This window comes from Coregonus lavaretus (genome assembly GCF_964263955.1).
Source record: "Coregonus lavaretus genome assembly, chromosome: 8".
Taxonomy (NCBI): domain Eukaryota; kingdom Metazoa; phylum Chordata; class Actinopteri; order Salmoniformes; family Salmonidae; genus Coregonus; species Coregonus lavaretus.
Window position 1 is genome coordinate 59,950,603 of NC_139995.1, and position 25,311 is coordinate 59,975,913.

The 25,311-nt window shown below is 43.5% G+C and overlaps 1 protein-coding gene across 4 annotated transcripts in view; it reads right to left on the minus strand.

The window, feature by feature from the left end:
• Positions 1-13,258, minus strand: part of abhd6a (abhydrolase domain containing 6, acylglycerol lipase a) — a 37,003-nt gene extending 23,745 nt beyond the window's left edge. For 2 of the 4 annotated variants that reach the window (XR_014613638.1, XR_014613639.1), the window contains exons 1-2: positions 13,032-13,238; positions 7,514-7,652 (exon numbers count right to left, since the gene is read on the minus strand). Coding sequence is in view for 2 of the 4 variants with exons in the window: in XM_084167396.1 (XP_084023522.1) it covers positions 7,514-7,632 (119 nt within the window). In the remaining 2 variants the exon portion in view is untranslated. Of the gene's footprint in view, positions 1-7,513; positions 7,653-13,026 lie in introns of all 4 variants that reach the window. The other 2 variants (XM_084167396.1, XM_084167397.1) reach the window with 2 other exon arrangements.
• Positions 13,259-25,311: the final 12,053 nt, after the last annotated feature.

Consider the following 25,311-nt stretch of genomic DNA (forward strand, 5'->3'; position numbering starts at 1 on the left):
ACCAGTGTGGGATTATTTAAGATACTCTTTGAAGAGGTAGGATTTCAGATGTTTTTGGAAGATGGGAAGGGACACTGCTGTCATAGCTTCAGGGGGAAGCTGGTTCCACCATTGGGGTGCCAGGACAGAGAGAAGAGCTTGGACTGGGCTGAGCGGGAGCTGGCCTCCCATAGGGGTGGGAGGGCCAAGAAACCAGAGGTGGCAGGACGGAGTACTTGGGTCAGGGTGTAGGGTTTGAGTATAGCCTGAAGGTAGGGAGGGGCAGTTCCTCTTGCTGCTCCGTAGGCAAGCACCATGGTCTTGTAGTGGATGAGAGCTTCGACTGGAAGCCAGTGGAGTGTGCGGAGGAGTGGGTTGACATTGGTGAACTTGGGAAGGTTGAACCCCAGGCGGGCTGCAGCATTCTGGGTAAGTTGCAGGGGTTTGATGGCACAAGCAGGGAGCCCAGCCAACAGAGAGTTACAGTAATCCAGATGGGAGATGACGTGTGCCTGGATTAGGACCTGCGCTGCTTCCTGTGTGAGGTAGGGTCGCACTCTACGGATGTTGTAGAACATGAACCTGCAGCAGCGAGTCACTGCTTTGATGTTTGCAGAGAACGACAGGGTGTTGTCCAGGGTCACGCCAAGGTTCTTTGCACTCTGGGAGGGGGACACCGTAGAGTAGTCAACCGTGATGGAGAGGTCTTGGAGCGGGCAGGCCTTCCCCGGGAGGAAGAGCAGCTCCGTGTTGTTGAGGTGGTGACATCTCCTGAGTGGCGCAGTGTTCTAAGGCACTGCATCGCAGTGCTAACTGTGCCACTAGAGATCCTGGTTCGAATCCAGGCTCTGTCGTAGCCGGCCGCGACCGGGAGACTCATGGGTGGCGCACAATTGGCCCAGCGTCGTCCAGGGTAGGGGAGGGAATGGCCGGCAGGGATGTAGCTCAGTTGATAGAGCATGGCGTTTGCAATGCCAGGGTTGTGGGTTCGATTCCCACGGGGGGCAAGTATAAAAAAAAATATATATATATATATGTATTCACTAACTGTAAGTCGCTCTGGATAAGAGCGTCTGCTAAATGACTAAAAATGTAAATGTAAAAAATGTACATCCAAGTTGAGATATCTGCCAGGCACGCAGAGATGCATGTCGCCACCTGGGTGTCAGTGCTTGGTGTATAGAGAGAAGAGGAGAGGATCTAGAACCGAGCCCTGGGGAACACCAGTAGTGAGAGTACGTGGTGTAGACAATAATCCTCTCCACGTCACCTGGTAGGAGCAGCCTGCCAGGTAGGATGCAATCCAAGAATTTGCAGGGCATGAGACATCCAGCCCTGAGAGGGTGGAGAGGAGGATCTGATGGTTCACGGTGTCGAAGGCAGCGGATAGATCTAGCAGGATGAGAACAGAGGAGAGGAGAGTCGGCTTTGGCAGTGTGGAGAGCCTCTGTGACACAGAGAAGAGCAGTCTCGGTTGAGTGACCCGTCTTGAAGCCTGACTGGTTAGGGTCAAGAAGATCGCTCAGAGAGAGATAGCGAGAGAGTTGGTCAGAGACGGCAAGCTCAAGTGTTTTGGAAAGAAAATAAAGAAAAGATACCTGTCTGTAGTTTTTGATGTGAGAGGAGTCGAGTGTTGGTTTCTTGAGGGGGGGGGGGCGACTCTGGCCATTTTGAAGTCAGAGGGAACGCAGCCAGTAGTCAGGGATGAGTTGATGAGGGAAGTGAAGAATGGGAGGAGGGGACAGGGTCAAGCGGGCAGGTTGTCGGGCGGACCGGACCTCAAGGCGTAGGGTAGTTCTGTGTGAGTGGGACCAGTGGACTCAATAGGCTGAGTGAATGAGGAGCGGACGTCGTCAACCTCATTTTCAAAGTGGTTGACAAAGTATTCCGCAGAGAGTGAGGAGGGAGGGGGTGGAAGATTAAGGACAGGTAGCTGTATAATATAATAACAATATGCAATTGTTTGCATTCTAAAATAATTAGAAATAGGCATCTATTTCCTATTATTTATTTTATTTCCATGATCATTGCAGAATAAATTCCTCACCTTTTCTGACTGTGATGGTTTCATACTCGTGAAATAGCCTATAGGCCTAAAAGGGGAGGGTTAAGATCATTTCTGATCTACTCAGAGCTACTCTGTGACTTTGAAAGGCTTTGCAGATTTAAATCACCCCCCCCCACCCCCACCCTGCTAGCTCTTTCTTGCTCCTCTCCTTACAGAAAGATTGTTCAGCTTTAGACCGCTGCCCACTAAGCTACTGCAATACCAAAATAGCTCTGGTGATTCTGCTTCCCCCGGGACAGACTGAATAAAGGAAAAAAGTGTCTGCGTGGTGTATGTGTGAACAATGTTCATCTAAGACCGTACTATTGACCTTGGAGGAGTGATTCAACACAACACTCCCAGCCAGAGCCAAGTCCCCAAAGCAGCCTTTAGTGACAGGATCGTATGGAAGAGGACAGCTAGAGGGCCTCTCCGTTCTGTCTAGTCAGTCCACAGGTCAGGTGGCAGAAGGTAATTCTGCTGTACAGATGCCCTAACTTAATTTGACCCAGTTTTGTGAATTATTATGAGGATTATAATGAATGGACATTTTTGTAGGAGTTGATACATTTTTCATTAGGTCAAATCAAGTCAGATATTTTTTTGTGTGGAAATTACTAGCTTTATCAGGCTTTTTAAACCTCAAACACAGTACAATCTTGCATTTCCTGCTGTGCAGGAAAATTCCTACAACAGGGAGGATCAAATTAAGATACGGCATCTGTACTCTTTTGTATGGCCTTCAGATAATCCTACTGTACTGGGTGGCCTTTACTCCACTAGATTAGAAATAGGGCAAAGGTCATGTTTGAGTATTGTCAAGGGTGGAAATAGGAAACCAATCACTATGGGAACTCCCCAATGTAAAAATTATATGTAACAAACACATTAAATTCCACCCATGTCAAAATGATTTCACTTTGGGAGGGTCAAATGGGGGAGGGTCATGCTTTTTCAATTTCAGTCAAGGGGAGGGTTTAGTATTTTTTTTAAAAAATCTAGTCCAGGGGAGGGTTATGGGGGGGTTATGTAGGGGGAGGGTTATGTAATTTGTAATTGATGAAATGTCAATATTTCTCAGTGTGTTAGAATTAGTAGCTTATCAGGCTATATATGGATGTGTGCCAGATGCCACCCTTCATCTGATGCTCCGCTGGGCGCGCAATATCAAGTGTCTATAGGCTATTTAGTGTGTTCTCAGTCAAATGATCCATAGGCTATAGGCTACGAAGTGCATGCTGGGAGAAGCACAGAGCAAAGTTCTATTTCTAAGATAGCTGCTGGGACGGTGTAAATACAACTAGTCTGCGATAGGGCTGTGGCGGTCACCAAATTTCATCAGCCGGTGATCGTCATGCAAATATCTGTCGGTCTCACGGTAATTGTCCGTTAATTAACATAAACACATTTAGCATCTTCTGGCTTCCACACATAGACTACAAGCCACTGATGCCCTTTGGAACATCTACATGTTAAAAAGTCTAATAAATCCATGTGATATAGCCTACACCATCACACTAAATCCATTATTTATTTTAGACAGGTCTAAAGAAGCATGATATGAAGAAAATGTAGTCTATTTCAGAAGAACAGAATAGCATACTCTGAGTTGTCCTTATGTTAGGTCCTGATGTGGTTATGCCAAATTCCATGGCATTATTTTATATTATTTTATAGTATGAAGAATACAATTGAACAAAGCTGAATAAAATAGAAAGGATATTTTCTCCAAACGGTTTGAGGGAGTGGGAACATGCGGCTATTCTGTGTTGAGCGGTTAACAAAGAAATAGGTACTCCTAAATGCTTAATTTAGAGTTATTAATGTAACTTTAGTTGTTCTACAAACGTTGGGCTATATGTTTTGATTTTTAATAGATTTTAAGGCTGCATGATGCGATTCTAATGATGATTTGAAAAAAGTCACTTGAAAGGCGTGAGCTCTGCTTTGTTTTTTTGCGCAGGCTGTACACACTTCATCAGTCTCTCATTCACAATTTGACAAGCACTTGATAATGCCTAGAATTTCCCGCCGGCATCCCCTTTGTGGCTGTAATGCCAAATGCTAAATAATCCATCACTTTGTCGTGCCCTGCTCTCCATCGAGCTCCAAAGAGCCTCTCACTCACACGGCTCTCCGTCACGTGATCGGGTCTTTCTCACAGGCTACACGTGAAGACAGACCCATCGGGGACGCAACTGTGCGCGTCCTTATCCAATTCCAAGGTGCATATTGAAGATATTGGAAAAACTGTCCACATTTACTTTTCGTCAGCCAACAAGATGAGTTGGCCTGACGAACAGCAAAAGCACTAGCCTATGTCAATCTACTAACCCCCATAGTACAAAAGTCAACCTATTCTATTCTGTGAGATAAATAAATATTCCAAACATAGTCTGGGACAGTTGTGGGATGCGATAGATCCCAAATTAATACAACCATTTCTCTTATTTTTTCGCAATGTGACTGACACAACAGATCAGAACGTTTAGCTTAAAATGTTGATAAACTATTAGGCTATTTCTTCACATTATAAGCACAGCAATGCTCACACGGCAGTAGGCTATAAGCGCGAATGTTCCATTAGTGGGAAAACACCATTATCAAAAGTGACCGCAAATGCGATTATGCATGTAATGCTTTTATTATAAAGGTGCATTTCTATGGTGAAATGTATCTTCCCCAAACTTGAAACTCACGCGCTGCTTATGTATGCCGGTTAGGCTCTAAACCCCTTGTAAAGCGGATTCATGTGCTTAATTTTAAAACGTTATTTGGCCACTTTAGTTGTGATACAAACCTTATTAAAACATATAGGCCTATGGGCTAGGCAACATGAGAAAAAGGCATTGTTTCTTACGCTGGGCATCATTCACAAGTGATAATATATAATTCACAAGTGATAGGCTGATAGTCACCCATCAGACTATTCTTGATTTAATCTTGTCTTTACATATACTAAATAATATGTGTGTGAAATTTGTATTGATTTAGAATGGACCATTATCATGCACCGGTCTCGAAACCGGTGGCGAATGGAGGACGCTTTTCCCGTGGTTCATTTTCATGCCAGCCAGGTAGGCTATACTCCTGTTGTAAAGAGAAGCAATGTGCTTAATATTAGGAAAGTTGAGAAATAAATATAGTAGGCCTAGCCTATAGAAAGCTGATGGGATCCTCCTCTTTTTAATAGAGGCCATCACTCTGTTTTCTCACGCAATTGCACAGCCTATAGAAACGTTGCGCAACATTAGCTCATGGGTATTTGCATTGTCAGTAATTAGAGGGACAATAGAGTGCTGAGTACCAGGCAGTTAACAAGTTTGGTAGGATACTAATGACCAGCAGCATCAGAGCTTGGAGAAGCCTAGTTACCGTGACTAAACGGTCACGTGGAATTTGACTGCCTTCATGACTGGTGACCGCCGGCGTGGCGGTAATACGGTCACCATAACAGTCCTAGTCTGCATTACACACCGCAGTGGATATTCCAACCCTGAGCCCCGCGCCTGCTCTGCTCTGGTTGATCAAAAACGTTGTTGTGTGCCGTCTAACCAATGCTGTAGACCTACAGAGGCAGTTCAGGAGGAGAGTCAAGGGATTCTTCGTTTATTTTATTTTATTGGGCCAAAAAAAGTCCCCAAAAATGGCCGGACTAGCCTATAGCCTATATGTTCTGTTCAGTTTGAGAAGGAGAGCGCGAAGGTGAGAAGGAGGAACGGAGGTCAACTTTGATATCTTGCTACTACTATAATAGATTTGATTAAAAACAATATGTTTCTTGCCCATTATGTATTTATCAGAGTTATTGACCTCACAATAAGCCAGGTTCTATTAACTTTACGTTGTGGTGCTGAAACTTGAAGCAGCAGCCGTGGCACAATCCATCGGAAATGGACAGCTCATGGTGCTGAAAGTAGGCAAATTCTAGTAGGCATCACTGATTTCAACGTCTTCATTTGAATCACTAACAGCAAGAGGGCTTTGTGTTGCAGCCTATTTCTTCCTATTTAAGAAATAAGAGGTAGGCCTTCCTGTTAGGCTAAAGGCTGCTATATCCATAGAGGTGTCAGTCAATTCCTCCACCCACCCTGCACTATTTAAATAGCCTACCTCTCTGTCAGTGAAGGGCTGTTAAGTTACAACCAGGACTCGAATTGAGGGGGCATGAGAGGGTATGGCATAGGCCTACCTTTTATTAAAGAAAATGGCAAAAAGCACAGGCCTACCATTTGTTAGCTTAAGATTTTGAAGAAAATAAAACAGATCCGATTATATAAAGTGATCTATAACAGCGCTTTCGTCCGCACTGCTTTATGCTAGAAACAAGCTGTAGAAAATACCCAGGAAAGACATGACTCCGATGCATATGGGGTTATCATTGTTTCGTTTCTTTGACATTCAGGAGGTACAACCTTCTATAGCCGAGACGACAGAACATTGACTTTGCTTGGGAAGTAATCTAATTATATCACTATCAATTGATTAAGCTACTCACTTTCTGTACAATAGAAGATGTTTAAACCCAGACAGCTTTTAGGGAAACACTTGTGACCTTCTCTCGTTTGGGTTAAGCCCCGGAAGAAGAGTAGCCAACAGTTAAAGCTTACATTTTTCTGCATCAGTAGGCTCTACTCTGTCTGGGGTGGAAAGGTAGGCCTAACTTCTGAAAGTACCACGCTCAGATTCCTAGGGACGTCTCAGATTTAATTATTTGCAAACAGGCACAGTTTCACTGCAAATAAGACACTGATTTGGCATTGGAGAAATATGATAAGATGAACACACAGGCCTAAAATGTATGTAGTTCTGTTGTTGAGCTGTTCTTGTCTATTAATGTTCTGTATTATGTCATGTTTCATGTTTTGTGTGGACCCCAGGAAGAGTAACTGATGCTAATGGGGATCCTAATAAAATACCACATACCAATACCATCTCTCTGTCCATTCTTAGCCTGTAATTTCGGTAATTTGTGTGGTAGTAAAAAAGATTAAGCTAATATTGTCAAATGATGTAGAATTGCGTGACGTTGTAAATAAAAGGCCATTTTTTTTCCTCGGAACCTACAAATACGATTATAGACTCATGAATTGCTTTTACAATAAAGGACATCTTTCCACTCCTGCTCTTGTCCACGGTAGTCTGTGAACCCACGACCTCCTGACCCTCAGACCTGAGCCTATCAACATTCCTGCGTTGCCGTGTGATGCTGACAGGATGAAGAACAGTTTGTAAAACAGCATATCTAAGGCCCTGGTCTGTCCTAGGAGTGATGGTAAACGGTAGATATGTTCTCTGCTATCCACTTTGTGTTTGAATTATTATTTGGGGTACAGGGGAGGGTCACTTGTTAACATTTTTTTTTCTAGCGTTCAGAGTTTAGGTAAAATATATAAATATCCGTTTTCATTTCTGAATAGTCCGATTTTCTCCATGTAACCCTTATTATGAATAAGGTTGAGTCCCTAATGAAAGTGCAGTTGTTACCAGTTGTAGACATGGATGATAGCTGCAGGCCACATGTAGAATGAGGCGAAGAAGGCCAGGATGGGGAGGGCTAGAGTTCCTCCCGCCAAGACAAACATGTTCACCACGTCTACGTCCATGGTTGTAGCGCTGCAGTCACCTGCAACATGAGACAGTTAAACATATTAACACCTGCAACATGAGACAGTTAAACATATCAACACCTGCAACATGAGCCAGTTAAACATATCAACACCTGCAACATGAGCCAGTTAAACATATCAACACCTGCAACATGAGCCAGTTAAACATATCAACACCTGCAACATGAGCCAGTTAAACATATCAACACCTGCAACATGAGCCAGTTAAACATATCAACACCTGCAACATGAGCCAGTTAAACATATCAACACCTGCAACATGAGCCAGTTAAACATATCAACACCTGCAACATGAGCCAGTTAAACATATTAACACCTGCAACATGACACAGTTAAACATATCAACACCTGCATCATGAGCCAGTTAAACATATCAACACCTGCAACATGAGACAGTTAAACATATTAACATTTACATTTTAGTCATTTAGCAGACGCTCTTATCCAGAGCGACTTACATGAGCAATTAGGGTTAAGTGCCTTGCTCAAGGGCAGATCGACAGATTTTTCACCTAGTCGGCTCGGGGATTAGAACCAGCGACTGGCACAACGCTCTTAACCACTAAGCTACCTGCAACATGAGCCAGCACGCATCTCTTTCACTCAAACAGTGTAAAGCGCGGTGTGCTCCTAACAACTATTGGCTAGTTCTTCAGTCTGTAAAGAAACGGGTGGGGTATCGGTTAAACTGCACAGCGATTGGATTAGAAGAAGCCCCTCTCCGTCTGCTCTCATTCCCCCCCCCCTGACAGACGCGCGCGGCTCTGAATCAGTCACTCATCTCAGGGCACAAGTCTCCCCTTCTCCAAACATCATGTATGAATCAGAATCCGTAGCTAGTCATCGTTGTTAAATCTAATTATTTCCTGTCTACTTGGCTGAGGCCGTATGGTTGTTTTAGTCTCTACTTGGCTGAGGCCTTATGGTTGTTTTAGTCTGTCTACTTGGCTGAGGCCGTATGGTTGTTTTAGTCTCTACTTGGCTGAGGCCATATGGTTGTTTTAGTCGGTCTACTTGGCTGAGGCCATATGGTTGTTTTAGTCTCTACTTGGCTGAGGCCATATGGTTCTTTTAGTCTCTACTTGGCTGAGACCATATGGTTGTTTTAGTCTCTACTTGGCTGAGGCCATATGGTTGGTTTAGTCGGTCTACTTGGCTGAGGCCATATGGTTGTTTTAGTTGGTCTACTTGGCTGAGGCCATATGGTTGTTTTAGTCTCTACTTGGCTGAGGCCATATGGTTGGTTTAGTCTCTACTTGGCTGAGGCCATATGGTTGTTTTAGTCTCTACTTGGCTGAGGCCATATGGTTGGTTTAGTCGGTCTACTTGGCTGAGGCCATATGGTTGTTTTAGTTGGTCTACTTGGCTGAGGCCATATGGTTGTTTTAGTCGGTCTACTTGGCTGAGGCCATATGGTTGTTTTAGTCTCTACTTGGCTGAGGCCATATGGTTGTTTTAGTCTCTACTTGGCTGAGGCCATATGGTTGTTTTAGTCTCTACTTGGCTGAGGCCGTATGGTTGTTTTAGTCGGTCTACTTGGCTGAGGCCATATGGTTGTTTTAGTCGGTCTACTTGGCTGAGGCCATATGGTTGTTTTAGTCTCTACTTGGCTGAGGCCATATGGTTGTTTTAGTCGGTCTACTTGGCTGAGGCCATATGGTTGTTTTAGTCTCTACTTGGCTGAGGCCATATGGTTGGTTTAGTCGGTCTACTTGGCTGAGGCCATATGGTTGTTTTAGTTGGTCTACTTGGCTGAGGCCATATGGTTGTTTTAGTCGGTCTACTTGGCTGAGGCCATATGGTTGTTTTAGTCGGTCTACTTGGCTGAGGCCATATGGTTGTTTTAGTCTCTACTTGGCTGAGGCCGTATGGTTGTTTTAGTTGGTCTACTTGGCTGAGGCCATATGGTTGTTTTAGTCAGTCTACTTGGCTGAGGCCGTATGGTTGGTTTAGTCGGTCTACTTGGCTGAGGCCGTATGGTTGGTTTAGTCGGTCTACTTGGCTGAGACCATATGGTTGTTTTAGTCTCTACTTGGCTGAGGCCATATGGTTGTTTTAGTCGGTCTACTTGGCTGAGGCCATATGGTTGTTTTAGTCAGTCTACTTGGCTGAGGTCATATGGTTGTTTTAGTCTCTACTTGGCTGAGGCCATATGGTTGTTTTAGTCAGTCTACTTGGCTGAGGCCATATGGTTGTTTTAGTCGGTCTACTTGGCTGAGGCCATATGGTTGTTTTAGTCGGTCTACTTGGCTGAGGCCATATGGTTGTTTTAGTCGGTCTACTTGGCTGAGGCCATATGGTTGTTTTAGTCAGTCTACTTGGCTGAGGTCATATGGTTGTTTTAGTCCCTACTTGGCTGAGGCCATATGGTTGTTTTAGTCAGTCTACTTGGCTGAGGCCGTATGGTTGTTTTAGTCTCTACTTGGCTGAGGCCATATGGTTGTTTTAGTCGGTCTACTTGGCTGAGGCCATATGGTTGTTTTAGTCGGTCTACTTGGCTGAGGCCATATGGTTGTTTTAGTCAGTCTACTTGGCTGAGGTCATATGGTTGTTTTAGTCTCTACTTGGCTGAGGCCATATGGTTGTTTTAGTCAGTCTACTTGGCTGAGGCTGTATGGTTGTTTTAGTCTCTACTTGGCTGAGGCCATATGGTTGTTTTAGTCTCTACTTGGCTGAGACCATATGGTTGGTTTAGTCGGTCTACTTGGCGTTGTTTAGAAGGTCTCCTTTGTCTGCTTGTGTTTATTATTTATTCTGGCCCAGGCATGTTCACCGACTGACAGATCATTAGAAAATAAAATGACAAATGTAGATAGTTTATTTTGATTGTACAAATGTTGTGGCTTAAGTGTCGGGAGAGAAGTTTTGCTCCTCTCTAAAGTGAACCCATATATGGGTCAAGTGAATGATCCAACCTTCATCTAAATGTGTCTGGAGTAAATGCAGGCAGTTGTAGCCAGCCATGCATTAGGCTATTTATTCATCAAAACCACACCCCCAAGCCAACTCACATTTGGCTTCTGTCAGGAGCAAGCCAAAAAATGAGGCCAAATCAGCGGGTGCAGTTCCCCTTTAAGGGCCTCATATTGTCATACAGTTGGAGATGTAAATATTCTGTTTTTCCTTATACATTTACATTTACATTTTAGTCATTTAGCAGACGCTCTTATCCAGAGCGACTTACAGTTAGTTAGTGCACAACCCTGGCGTTGCAAACGCCATGCTCTATCAACTGAGCTACATCCCTGCCGGCCATTCCCTCCCCTACCCTGGACGACGCTGGGCCAATTGCGCGCCGCCCCATGGGTCTCCCGGTCGCGGCCGGCTACGACAGAGCCTGGATTCGAACCAGGATCTCTAGTGGCACAGCTAGCACTGCGATGCAGTGCCTTAGACCACTGCACCACTCGGGAGACTATACCATGTCATCAGAATGATAATGATATGCTACCTACTCCTTAGTTATCTTTAGTCCTGGCAGTCTCCTCAGTTTGATGTTAAGCCCAGACCACCACATCCTTCCTAACTTTCCTACCGGCCTCACGAGCCCTGCAAAACATCCGTTCCAAACCCCCAATGTGCCTCTGTTCGTTCCTGTGTTCCCCTGTGTGTGTGATACCCCTAAACCTGGATTCCTGCTCCATCTCCTGATTTGCATTCTGGCCGATGCACCATGGTGGCATCAACAGTCCTGAACCTAGCTTACAGTCCACGGTGGCATCAACAGTCCTGAACCTAGCTTACAGTCCATGGTGGCAGCAACAGTACTGAACCTAGCTTACAGTCCATGGTGGCAGCAACAGTCCTGAACCTAGCTTACAGTCCATGGTGGCAGCAACAGTCCTGAACCTAATTTACAGTCCATGGTGGCAGCAACAGTCCTGAACCTAGCTTACAGTCCATGGTGGCAGCAACAGTCCTGAACCTAGCTTACAGTCCATGGTGGCAGCAACAGTCCTGAACCTAGCTTACAGTCCATGGTGGCAGCAACAGTCCTGAACCTAGCTTACAGTCCATGGTGGCAGCAACAGTCCTGAACCTAGCTTACAGTCCATGGTGGCAGCAACAGTCCTGAACCTAGCTTACAGTCCATGGTGGCATCAACAGTCCTGAACCTAATTTACAGTCCATGGTGGCAGCAACAGTCCTGAACCTAGCTTACAGTCCATGGTGGCAGCAACAGTCCTGAACCTAGCTTACAGTCCATGGTGGCAGCAACAGTCCTGAACCTAGCTTACAGTCCATGGTGGCAACAACAGTCCTGAACCTAGCTTACAGTCCATGGTGGCAGCAACAGTCCTGAACCTAGCTTACAGTCCATGGTGGCAGCAACAGTCCTGAACCTAGCTTACAGTCCATGGTGGCAGCAACAGTCCTGAACCTAGCTTACAGTCCATGGTGGCAGCAACAGTCCTGAACCTAGCTTACAGTCCATGGTGGCAGCAACAGTCCTGAACCTAGCTTACAGTCCATGGTGGCAACAACAGTCCTGAACCTAGCTTACAGTCCATGGTGGCATCAACAGTCCTGAACCTAGCTTACAGTCCATGGTGGCAGCAACAGTCCTGAACCTAGCTTACAGTCCATGGTGGCAGCAACAGTCCTGAACCTAGCTTACAGTCCATGGTGGCAGCAACAGTCCTGAACATAGCTTACAGTCCACCCTAGTCCTTTTCCACCCCCCCCCACACACACACACACACGCTGTAGCGGTGGGTCTTCAGGTGAAATGAGAGAATTAGAGCAAAGAATCTACAGCACACACTGCAGTAGTTGATCTCATACTGGACTCCCCATGACCTCGGGTGCATCCCAAATATATAATAGGGTGCCATTTGAGTTTAGTTATGTAAAGGGTCAGCTCAGAGCAGACCATTATGAGCTAAATGACAACAATGGGAAACTGCAGTCATTCCCCATTCAGGAAACCGCAGTGTATTCACCCAATCCCCTAAGGGAGTCGACTGTGTACTGTACTGCATAGGAACATCTGTCGGCCCATGTTTCAGAACACACTATGAACATATTATATATGCATAGCCTCACAATTTGTCACCAAAAGCTATTAAAACAAAATAATTATCTTCCTTCCTGTTTTTAATACATATCAGCTACACACACACACACACACACACACACACACACACACACACTTAAAAAGCAGATGCAGGAAAATATCCAATAGCCTGACAGAAGAAAAACACCCACGATCGTCACAATTGATCTCACTAATATCCTTATCAGTAGGCTAATCGGCCATCTTTAAATGTGAACTTTCAGGTGAATAGGCTAGTTTTTCCTGGCCGGCCATAGAATCTGGCTACACTGTATCAAATGCATGCAATCAATGGCTACAATCAGTTACGTTACCGTACTGTAGGCTAGACTTCGGTTGTTACAATGACACACTCCTCTCGTTCTCTCCCTCTCTTCTCTTCCTTCCGCCGACGCTGCTCAATCAAGGTCTTTATATGAAAATGTCAGAGTAATCTTCACCGATAGCCTACATTTCTATCAGCTGACTCTTCACCTAGAGATGTTATCAAGCGCTATTCACCGAGATATGTAACAACGTTTCATCCGTCTTAAAGGGAAGGACGATAAAAGCATGCCGGACAAAAAAAAAATGCACATAAAATGACTGCCGACAAACCAAGGCAAGGAAAAGGAAGCTCTTCCGATAGAGAGGTGTCAGAAACGTGAGAGAACAGCCAAAACCAGTGACATTAATGCACTGTCTCAAACACAGATACATTTCCCCCATATTTAAACTGTGTTTGTGAATATTTATTTATATTATGTAGTATCCCAGACACCTACTTATATTTTTATTATTCATGTTCAAGCCATAATTGATATCTTTCCTACCATTTCAACCCAAACAGTGTATTTCATTGTGTGTTGATGCATTTATACTGTCGATCTCCGAGCCTTCACTGCCTTCCTTAACATCAGATCTCCAAGCCTTCACTGCCTTCCTTAACATCAGATCTCCAAGCCTTCACTGGCTTCCTTAACATCACTCTTTGGCTACAGGGCGAAAAGAATGACGTGTGGTTGTGACACCGGTGCTTAGAATAATCACCGACAAGTCAGGCCACACAGAGCAGTAACAGGCTAATTATAGGATAATCACCAAATTGTTTTATCAAATCAAAGTTTATTGGTCGTGTACACAGATTTGCGGATGTTATCGCAGGTGCAGCGAATTTGCTTGTGTTTCTATCTTGAAATTCATCCACAGGTACACCTCCAATTGACTCAAATTATGCCAATTAGCCTATCAGAAGCTTCTAAAGCCATGACATCATTTTCTGGAATTTTCCAAGCTGTTTAAAGGCACAGTCAACTTAGTGTATGTAAACTTCTCACCCACTGGATTTGTGATACAGTGAATTTTAAGTGAAATAATCTGTCTGTAAACAATTGTTGGAAGAATTACTTGTGTCATGCACAAAGTAGATGTCCTAACCGACTTGCCAAAACTATAGTTTGTTAACAATAAATTTGTGCAGTGGTTGAAAAACGAGTTTTAATGACTCCAAACTAAGTGTATGTAAACTTCCGACTTCAACTGTATATACAGACATACATATATACATACAGTTGAAGTCAGAAGTTTACATACATTTAAACTCAGTTTTTCACAATTCCTGACATTTAATCCTCGTAAATATTCCCTGTTTTAGGTCAGCTAGGATCACCACTTTATTTTAAGAATGTGAAATGTCAGAATAATAGTAGTGAGGATGATTTATTTCAGCTTTTATTTATTTCATCACATTCCCAGTGGGTCAGAAATTTACATACACTCAATTAGTATTTGGTAGCATTGCCTTTAAATTGTTTAACTTGGGTCAAACGTTCCGGGTAGCCTTCCACAAGCTTCCCACAATAGGTTGGGTAAATTTTGTCCCATTCCTCCTGACAGAGCTGGTGTAACTGAGTCAGGTTTGTAGGCCTCCTTGCTCACACATGCTTTTTCAGTTCTGCCCACACATTTTCTATAGGATTGAGGTCAGGGCTTTGTGATGGCCACTCCAATACCTTGACTTTGTTGTCCTTAAGCCATTTTGCCACAACTTTGGAAGTGTGCTTGGGGTCATTGTCCATTTGGAAGACCCATTTGCGACCAAGCTTTAACTTCCTGACTGATGTCTTGAGATGTTGCTTCAATATATCCACATAATTTTCCTTCCTCATGATGCCATCTATTTTGTGAAGTGCACCAGTCCCTCCTGCAGCAAAGCACCCCCACAGTATGATGCTGCCACCCCCGTACTTCACGGTTGGGATGGTTTTCTTCGGCTTGCAAGAGCTCCCCTTTTTCCTCCAAACATAAGGATGGTCATTATGGCCAAACAGTTATATTTTTGTTTCATTAGACCAGAGGACATTTCTCCAAAAGTTACGATATTTGTCCCCATGTGCAGTTGCAAACCGTAGTCTGGCTTTTTTATGGCGGTTTTGGAGCAATGGCTTCTTCCTTGCTGAGCGGCCTTTCAGGTTATGTCGATATATATAAGACTTGTTTTACTGTGGATATAGATACTTTTGTACCTGTTTCCTCCAGCATCTTCACAAGGTCCTTTGCTGTTGTTCTGGGATTGGTTTGCACTTTTCGCACCAAAGTACGTTCATCTCTAGGAGACAGAACGCGTCTCCTTCCTGAGCGGTATGACGGCTGCGTGGTCCCATGGTGTTTTTACTTGCATACTATTGTTTGTACAGATGAATGTGGTACCTTCAGGCGTTTGGAAATTGCTCCCAAGGATGAACCAGACTTGTGGAGGTCTACAAAAAAAATTCTGAGGTCTTGGCTTATTTCTTTTGATTTTCCCATGATGTCAAACAAAGAAGCACTGAGTTTGAAGGTAGGCCTTGAAATACATCCACAGGTACACCTCCAATTGACTCAAATGTTGTCAATTAGCCTATCAGAAGCTTCTAAAGTCATTACATACTTTTCTGGAATTTTCCAAGCTGTTTAAAGGCACAGTCAACTTTGTATGTAAACTTCTGACCCACTGGAATTGTGATACAGTGGATTATAAGTGAAATAATCTGTCTGTAAACAATTGTTGGAAGAATTACTTGTGTCATGCACAAAGTAGATGTCCTAACCGACTTGCCAAAACTATAGTTTGTTAACAAGAAATTTGTGGAGTGGTTGAAAAACCAGTTTTAATGACTCCAACATAAGTGTATGTGAACTTCCGACTTCAACTGTATATGTATGTATGTATGTATGTATGTATGTATGTATGTATGTATGTATGTATGTATGTATGTATGTATGTATGTATGTATGTATGTATGTATATGTGTATATATACACATACATATAGTCAGTGCATTCGGAAAGTATTCAGACCCTTTGCTATGAGACTCGAAATTGAGCTCAGGTGCATCATGTTTCAATTGATCATCCTTGAGATGTTTCTACAACTTGATTGGAGTCCACCTGTGGTAAATTCAATTGATATGGAAAGGCACATCTGTCTCTATAAGGTCCCACCGTTGACATTGCATGTCAGAGCAAAAACCAAGCCATGAAGGAGGAAGGAATTGTCCGTAGAGCTCCGAGACATGATTGTGTCGAGATCGGGGGAAGGGTAACAAAAAATGTCTGCAGCATTGATGGCCCCCAAGAACACAGTGGCTTCCATCATTCTTAAATGGAATAAGTTTGGAACCACCAAGACTCTTCCTAGAGCTGGCTGCCCGGCCAAATTGAGCAATCGGGGGAGAAGGCCCTTGGTTAGGGAGGTGGCCAAGAACCCGATGATCACTCTGGCAGAGCTCCAGAGTTCCTCTGTGGAGATGGGAGAACCTTCCAGAAGGACAACCATCTCTGCAGCACTCCACCAATCAGGCCTTTATGGTAGAGTTACCAGATGGAAGCAACTCCTCAGTAAAAGGCACATGACAGCCCGCTTGGAGTTTGCCAAAAGGCACCTAAAGACTCTCAGACCATGACAAACAAGATTCTCTGGTCTGATGAAACCAAGATTGAACTTTTTGGCCTGAATGCCAAGCGTCACGTCTGGAGGAAACCTGGCTACAGTGAAGTATGTTGGCGGCAGCATCATGCTGTGGGGATGTTTTTCAGCAGCAGGGACTGGGAGACTAGTCAGGACCGAGGGAAAGATGAATGGAGCAATGTACAGACAGATCGTTGATGAAAACCTGTTCCAGAGCGCTCAGTGCCTCAGACTGGGGCGAAGGTTCACCTTCCAACAGGACAATGACCCTAAGCACACAGCCAAGACAACGCAGGAGTGGCTTCGGGACAAGTCTCTGAATGTTCTTGAGTGGCCCAGCCAGAGCCCAGACTTGAACCCTATCGAACATCTTTGGAGAGTCCTGAAAATAGCTGTGCAGCAACGCTCCACATCTAACCTGACAGAGCTTGAGAGGATCTGCAGAGAAGAATGTGAGAAACTCCCCAAATACAGGTGTGCCAACCTTCATACCCAAAAAGTCTCGAGGCTGTAATCGCTGCCAAAGATGCTTCAACCAAGTACTGATTAAAGGGTATGAATACTAATGTCATGTGATATTTCAGTTTTTTCACAAAAAAATCTGTTTTTGCTTTATCATTATGGGGTATTGCGTGTAGATTGATGATGGGGGAAAAACTATTTAATCAATTTTAGAATAAGGCTGTAACTTAGCAAAATGTGGAAAAAGTCAAGGGGTCTGAATACTTCCCGAATGCACTGTATATATATATATATATCACTGTATATATATATATATATATATATATATATTTACATTTACATTTTAGTCATTTAGCAGACGCTCTTATCCATATATACTGAACAAAAATATAAACGCAACATGCAACAATTTCAAAGTTTTTACTGAGTTACAGTTCATATAAGGAAATCAGTCAATTGAAATACATTCATTAGGCCCTAAATCTATGGATTTCACATGACTGGGAATACAGATATGCATCTGTTGGTCACAGATAACTATTTTTTTTAAGTAGGGGCGTGGGTCAGAAAACCAGTCAGTATCTGGTGTGACCATTTGCCTTATGCAGCGCGACACATCACCTTCGCATAGAGTTGATCAGGCTGTTGATTGTGGCCTGTGGAATGTTGTCCCACTCCTCTTCAATGGCTGTGTGAAGTTGCTGGATATTAACGGGAACTGGAACATGCTGTCGTGCGTGGCAGAGGTGTTGTTGCCTACCTTCACCACTTGGGGTCGGCCCGTCAGGAAGTCCGGGACCCAGTTGCAGAGGGAGGAGTTCAGACCCAGGGCCCTGAGCTTAGTGATGAGCTTGTAGGGTACTATGGTGTTGAAGACTGAGCTGTAGTCTATGAACAGTATTCTTACATAGGTATTTCTCTTGTCCAGGTGGGATAGGGCAGTGTGCAGTGCGATGGCGATTGCGTCGTCCGTGGATCTGTTGGGGCGATAGGCAAATTGTAGTGAGTTTAGTGTGTCTGGTAAGGTGGAGGTGATATGATCCTTAACTAAACTCTCAAAGCACTTCATGATGACAGAAGTGAGTGCTACGGGGTGATAGTCATTTAGTTCAGTTACCTTTGCTTTCTTGGGTACAGGAACAATGGTGGACATCTTGAAGCAAGTGGGGACAACAGACTGGGATAGGGAGAGATTGAATATGTAAACACTCCAGCCAGCTGGTCTGCATGTGGTCCTCTGTAGCTCAGCTGGTAGAGCACGGCGCTTGTAACGCCAAGGTAGTGGGTTCGATCCCCGGGACCACCCATACACAAAAATGTTTTATGCACACATGACTAAGTCGCTTTGTATAAAAGCATCTGCTAAGTGGCATATTATATTATATGCTCTGGAGGGCACTATCACATCAATGAGAAAGCATTCATTATAATTCTATCAACTGGCTAGTATGTTTGAGTTAATATGGAATGTATTTAATTAGTGTAAAGGACATCAAGTGATGGTCATCTTACTTCAGGACAGACCTACATCACGTCAACACTGTGCTAAACTGCTCATGCCAGATATTACATTTACGTCATTTAGCAGACGCTCTTATCCAGAGCGACTTACAGTTAGTGCATACATTATTCTTTTTTTTCATACTGGCCCCCCATGGGCACTGTGTCAAGAAGCAGATATCATCACGTCAACACTGTGCTAAACTGTTCATGTCAGATACCATCACGTGCTAAACTGTTCATGCCAGATACCATCACGTCAACACTGTGCTAAACTGTTCATGCCAGATACCATCACGTCAACACTGTGCTAAACTGTTCATGCCAGATACCATCACGTCAACACTGTGCTAAACTGTTCATGCCAGATACCATCACGTCAACACTGTGCTAAACTGTTCATGCCAGATACCATCACGTCAACACTGTGCTAAACTGTTCATGCCAGATACCATCACGTCAACACTGTGCTAAACTGTTCATGCCAGATACCATCACGTCAACACTGTGCTAAACTGTTCATGCCAGATACCATCACGTCAACACTGTGCTAAACTGTTCATATCAGATACCATCACGTCAACACTGTGCTAAACTGTTCATGCCAGATACCATCACGTCAACACTGTGCTAAACTGTTCATGCCAGATACCATCACGTCAACACTGTGCTAAACTGTTCATGCCAGATACCATCACGTCAACACTGTGCTAAACTGTTCATATCAGATACCATCACGTCAACACTGTGCTAAACTGTTCATGCCAGATACACTCACGTCAACACTGTGCTAAACTGTTCATGCCAGATACCATCACGTCAACACTGTGCTAAACTGTTCATGTCAGATACCATCACGTCAACACTGTGCTAAACTGTTCATGCCAGAGACCATCACGTCAACACTGTGCTAAACTGTTCATGCCAGATACCATCACATCAACATTGTGCTAAACTGTTCATGTCAGATACCATCACGTCAACACTGTGCTAAACTGTTCATGTCAGATACCATCACGTCAACACTGTGCTAAACTGTTCATGTCAGATACCATCACATTAACACTGTGCTAAACTGTTCATGTCAGATACCATCACATCAACACTGTGCTAAACTGTTCATGCCAGATACCATCACGTCAACACTGTGCTAAACTGTTCATGTCAGATACCATCACGTGCTAAACTGTTCATGCCAGATACCATCACGTCAACACTGTGCTAAACTGTTCATGACAGATACCATCACGTCAACACTGTGCTAAACTGTTCATGTCAGATACCATCACGTCAACACTGTGCTAAACTGTTCATGTCAGATACCGTCACGTCAACACTGTGCTAAACTGTTCATGCCAGATACCATCACGTCAACACTGTGCTAAACTGTTCATGCCAGATACCATCACGTCAACACTGTGCTAAACTGTTCATGCCAGATACCATCACGTCAACACTGTGCTAAACTGTTCATGTCAGATACCATCACGTCAACACTGTGCTAAACTGTTCATGCCAGATACCATCACGTCAACACTGTGCTAAACTGTTCATGTCAGATACCATCACGTCAACACTGTGCTAAACTGTTCATGCCAGAGACCATCACGTCAACATTGTGCTAAACTGTTCATGTCAGATACCATCACGTCAACACTGTGCTAAACTGTTCATGTCAGATACCATCACATTAACACTGTGCTAAATTGTTCATGTCAGATACCATCACATCAACACTGTGCTAAACTGTTCATGCCAGATACCATCACGTCAACACTGTGCTAAACTGTTCATGTCAGATACCATCACGTGCTAAACTGTTCATGCCAGATACCATCACGTCAACACTGTGCTAAACTGTTCATGACAGATACCATCACGTCAACATTGTGCTAAACTGTTCATGTCAGATACCATCACGTCAACACTGTGCTAAACTGTTCATGCCAGATACCATCACGTCAACACTGTGCTAAACTGTTCATGTCAGATACCATCACGTTAACACTGTGCTAAACTGTTCATGTCAGATACCGTCACGTCAACACTGTGCTAAACTGTTCATGTCAGATACCGTCACGTCAACACTGTGCTAAACTGTTCATGCCAGATACCATCACGTCAACACTGTGCTAAACTGTTCATGCCAGATACCATCAGTCAACACTGTGCTAAACTGTTCATGCCAGATACCATCACGTCAACACTGTGCTAAACTGTTCATGTCAGATACCATCACGTCAACACTGTGCTAAACTGTTCATGCCAGATACCATCACGTCAACACTGTGCTAAACTGTTCATGTCAGATACCATCACGTCAACACTGTGCTAAACTGTTCATGCCAGAGACCATCACGTCAACATTGTGCTAAACTGTTCATGTCAGATACCATCACGTCAACACTGTGCTAAACTGTTCATGTCTGATACCATCACATTAACACTGTGCTAAATTGTTCATGTCAGATACCATCACATCAACACTGTGCTAAACTGTTCATGCCAGATACCATCACGTCAACACTGTGCTAAACTGTTCATGTCAGATACCATCACGTGCTAAACTGTTAATGTCAGATACCATCACGTCAACACTGTGCTAAACTGTTCATGTCAGATACCATCACATTAACACTGTGCTAAACTGTTCATGTCAGATACCATCACATCAACACTGTGCTAAACTGTTCATGCCAGATACCATCACGTCAACACTGTGCTAAACTGTTCATGTCAGATACCATCACGTCAACACTGTGCTAAACTGTTCATGTCAGATACCATCACGTCAACACTGTGCTAAACTGTTCATGTCAGATACCGTCACGTCAACACTGTGCTAAACTGTTCATGCCAGATACCATCACGTCAACACTGTGCTAAACTGTTCATGCCAGATACCATCACGTCAACACTGTGCTAAACTGTTCATGCCAGATACCATCACGTCAACACTGTGCTAAACTGTTCATGTCAGATACCATCACGTCAACACTGTGCTAAACTGTTCATGCCAGATACCATCACGTCAACACTGTGCTAAACTGTTCATGTCAGATACCATCACGTCAACACTGTGCTAAACTGTTCATGCCAGAGACCATCACGTCAACATTGTGCTAAACTGTTCATGTCAGATACCATCACGTCAACACTGTGCTAAACTGTTCATGTCAGATACCATCACATTAACACTGTGCTAAATTGTTCATGTCAGATACCATCACATCAACACTGTGCTAAACTGTTCATGCCAGATACCATCACGTCAACACTGTGCTAAACTGTTCATGTCAGATACCATCACGTGCTAAACTGTTCATGCCAGATACCATCACGTCAACACTGTGCTAAACTGTTCATGACAGATACCATCACGTCAACATTGTGCTAAACTGTTCATGTCAGATACCATCACGTCAACACTGTGCTAAACTGTTCATGCCAGATACCATCACATCAACATTGTGCTAAACTGTTCATGTCAGATACCATCACGTCAACACTGTGCTAAACTGTTCATGTCAGATACCATCACATTAACACTGTGCTAAACTGTTCATGTCAGACACCATCACATCAACACTGTGCTAAACTGTTCATGCCAGATACCATCACGTCAACACTGTGCTAAACTGTTCATGTCAGATACCATCACGTGCTAAACTGTTCATGCCAGATACCATCACGTCAACACTGTGCTAAACTGTTCATGACAGATACCATCACGTCAACACTGTGCTAAACTGTTCATGTCAGATACCATCACGTCAACACTGTGCTAAACTGTTCATGTCAGATACCGTCACGTCAACACTGTGCTAAACTGTTCATGCCAGATACCATCACGTCAACACTGTGCTAAACTGTTCATGCCAGATACCATCACGTCAACACTGTGCTAAACTGTTCATGCCAGATACCATCACGTCAACACTGTGCTAAACTGTTCATGTCAGATACCATCACGTCAACACTGTGCTAAACTGTTCATGCCAGATACCATCACGTCAACACTGTGCTAAACTGTTCATGTCAGATACCATCACGTCAACACTGTGCTAAACTGTTCATGCCAGAGACCATCACGTCAACATTGTGCTAAACTGTTCATGTCAGATACCATCACGTCAACACTGTGCTAAACTGTTCATGTCAGATACCATCACATTAACACTGTGCTAAATTGTTCATGTCAGATACCATCACATCAACACTGTGCTAAACTGTTCATGCCAGATACCATCACGTCAACACTGTGCTAAACTGTTCATGTCAGATACCATCACGTGCTAAACTGTTCATGCCAGATACCATCACGTCAACACTGTGCTAAACTGTTCATGACAGATACCATCACGTCAACATTGTGCTAAACTGTTCATGTCAGATACCATCACGTCAACACTGTGCTAAACTGTTCATGCCAGATACCATCACATCAACATTGTGCTAAACTGTTCATGTCAGATACCATCACGTCAACACTGTGCTAAACTGTTCATGTCAGATACCATCACATTAACACTGTGCTAAACTGTTCATGTCAGATACCATCACATCAACACTGTGCTAAACTGTTCATGCCAGATACCATCACGTCAACACTGTGCTAAACTGTTCATGTCAGATACCATCACGTGCTAAACTGTTCATGCCAGATACCATCACGTCAACACTGTGCTAAACTGTTCATGACAGATACCATCACGTCAACACTGTGCTAAACTGTTCATGTCAGATACCATCACGTCAACACTGTGCTAAACTGTTCATGTCAGATACCGTCACGTCAACACTGTGCTAAACTGTTCATGCCAGATACCATCACGTCAACACTGTGCTAAACTGTTCATGCCAGATACCATCACGTCAACTCTGTGCTAAACTGTTCATGCCAGATACCATCACGTCAACACTGTGCTAAACTGTTCATGTCAGATACCATCACGTCAACACTGTGCTAAACTGTTCATGCCAGATACCATCACGTCAACACTGTGCTAAACTGTTCATGTCAGATACCATCACGTCAACACTGTGCTAAACTGTTCATGCCAGAGACCATCACGTCAACATTGTGCTAAACTGTTCATGTCAGATACCATCACGTCAACACTGTGCTAAACTGTTCATGTCAGATACCATCACATTAACACTGTGCTAAATTGTTCATGTCAGATACCATCACATCAACACTGTGCTAAACTGTTCATGCCAGATACCATCACGTCAACACTGTGCTAAACTGTTCATGTCAGATACCATCACGTGCTAAACTGTTCATGCCAGATACCATCACGTCAACACTGTGCTAAACTGTTCATGACAGATACCATCACGTCAACATTGTGCTAAACTGTTCATGTCAGATACCATCACGTCAACACTGTGCTAAACTGTTCATGCCAGATACCATCACGTCAACACTGTGCTAAACTGTTCATGTCAGATACCATCACGTTAACACTGTGCTAAACTGTTAATGTCAGATACCATCACGTCAACACTGTGCTAAACTGTTCATGCCAGATACCATCACGTCAACACTGTGCTAAACTGTTCATGTCAGATACCGTCACGTCAACACTGTGCTAAACTGTTCATGCCAGATACCATCACGTCAACACTGTGCTAAACTGTTCATGCCAGATACCATCACGTCAACACTGTGCTAAACTGTTCATGTCAGAAATATAATCGAGTAATTCTATTCATATGCCAGATACTTACAAATGGTTGGTTACACAAATAGCATGAGGGAAGACTTGTGTGAAATTGAGCTTTGTTCACATATCAATACAATATCAATACAATGTCAATACAATCAATACAATGTCAATTCAATGTCAATACAATCAATACAATGTCAATACAATGTCAATAAAATCAATACTGTCAATACTGTCAGTACAATCAATACTGTCAATAGTGTAAATACAATCAATAGTGTAAATACAATCAATAGTGTCAATACAATCAATTCTATCAATACAATCAATACTGTCAATACAATGTCAATACAATGTCAATACTGTCAATACAATGTCAATACAATCAATACAATGTCAATACAATAAATACTGTCAATAGAATGTTAATACAATCAATACTTTCAATACAATCAATACAATGTCAATACAATGTCAATACAATCACTAGCGACTCCTGTGGTGGGCTGGGCGCAGTGCACGCTGACTCGGTCGCCAGGTGTATGGTGTTTCCTCCGGCGCATTGGTGCGGCTGGCTTCCGGGTTAAGTGGGCACTGTGTCAAGAAGCAGTGCGGCTTGGTTGGGTTGTGTTTCGGAGGACGCACGGCTCTCGACCTTCACCTCTCCCATGTCCGTACGGGAGTTGCAGCGAAGGGACAAGACTGTAACTACCAATTGGATACCACAAAAGGGGGTAAAATTTAAAAATTAATTTCGTAAAGTGAGTGTGGAAGAGGTGAAAACATTAATGTTGTCTATCAACAATGACAAGCCACCAGGGTCTGACAACCTGGATGGAAAAATTACTGAGGATAATAGTGGCCATATTTTCAATTTAAACCTACTAGAAAGTGTGTCCCCTCAGGCCTGGAGGGAAGCAAAAGTCATTCCACTACCCAAGAATAGTAAAGCCCCCTTTACTGGCTCAAATAACCGACCAATCAGCCTGTTACCAACCCTTAGTCAACTTTTGTGTTTGATCAGATACAATGCT